Source organism: Geospiza fortis, unplaced genomic scaffold (assembly GCF_000277835.1).
Source record: "Geospiza fortis unplaced genomic scaffold, GeoFor_1.0 scaffold132, whole genome shotgun sequence".
Classification (NCBI taxonomy): Eukaryota; Metazoa; Chordata; class Aves; order Passeriformes; family Thraupidae; genus Geospiza; species Geospiza fortis.
In genome coordinates this window covers 663,287-664,216 of record NW_005054446.1, presented here as the reverse complement: position 1 = coordinate 664,216, position 930 = coordinate 663,287, and the positions used below count along the sequence as shown (strand labels likewise).

At 55.4% G+C, this 930-nt stretch overlaps 1 protein-coding gene across 1 annotated transcript in view; it reads left to right on the top strand.

The window, feature by feature from the left end:
* The window catches only part of TMEM51 (transmembrane protein 51), a 3,074-nt gene extending 2,144 nt beyond the window's left edge, over window positions 1-930 (top strand). The window contains exon 3 of the mRNA XM_005427493.2: window positions 3-930. Within this exon, the coding sequence (XP_005427550.1) occupies window positions 3-215 (213 nt within the window). The 3' untranslated portion in view covers window positions 216-930. The remainder of the gene's footprint in view (window positions 1-2) is intronic.

Below are 930 nucleotides of genomic sequence, written 5' to 3'. Positions count from 1 at the left end.
AGCGGCCGCCCAGCCGGCACAGCTCCCGCCTCAGCAAGCGCCTCAAGCCCCTCAAGGTGCGCAGGATCAAGTCAGAGAAGCTGCACCTGAAGGACATCAGGCTAAACCTGGCGCAGGGCAACAGCAGCGTCCCTATCACCATAGAGCCCCTCACCCCTCCGCCCAAGTATGAGGAGATCCAGGAGAAAATGCCAGTGGGCCAGCAAATGCCTTAAAAAAAAAAAAAGAAGAGGAATCTGTGATGCTGCTTGGTTGAGGGTTTTTTTAAACCCACCGTGCCAAGAGGGGGTTGGTGTGTGGGGGCAGAAGCAGCCAGGGCTCCCTGGAAGCTGCCACGTGGAGGACGTGCTGTGGCACAAGGATGGGACTCGTTTTCCCTGGGACTGGGTTTTACAAAAGACTGTGGGGAAAGAAACCTGAACACCACAAGTTCTGCTGCTGTGAAGTAAATGAAGGCTGGACATGCCAAAAGTGTCACTTGTGGTGTTTGAAATGAGACCACCCAGTGCATCCTCTCATCTCCTCTCCCCCTCTCTTCCAGCAAGACTTTTCCAAGCCACCAAACTGATGTTGCAGAAGGATTTTCCAAGTGGGAAAGTGAAACGTTTCTTTTTTTGGGTGTCTTTTCTTTCTGAGGAAGGGGAAGCACATTGCCAGAGAGGCACCAGGGCTCTCCCTGGCTCCCAGCTGGGCTGGGCTGGTGCCCTGAGCCAGCCCTGACTCCTGCCAAGGTCTCTGCTGGCTGGTGGGAAGCAGCTGAAAGGGGCCTCCTGGATCTCTTGCCTCTGCTGCTTTCCCTGTTTTGTGCTCCATTCGAGGCAAGGGGGTGACTGGGGGGCTGGGAGCTGCGTGTGCCAGAGCCAGGGCTGAAACCACTGCTGAGCATCCTGTGCAGGCAGGCTGGTCTGAATAAATGTTTTGTATGTTGTG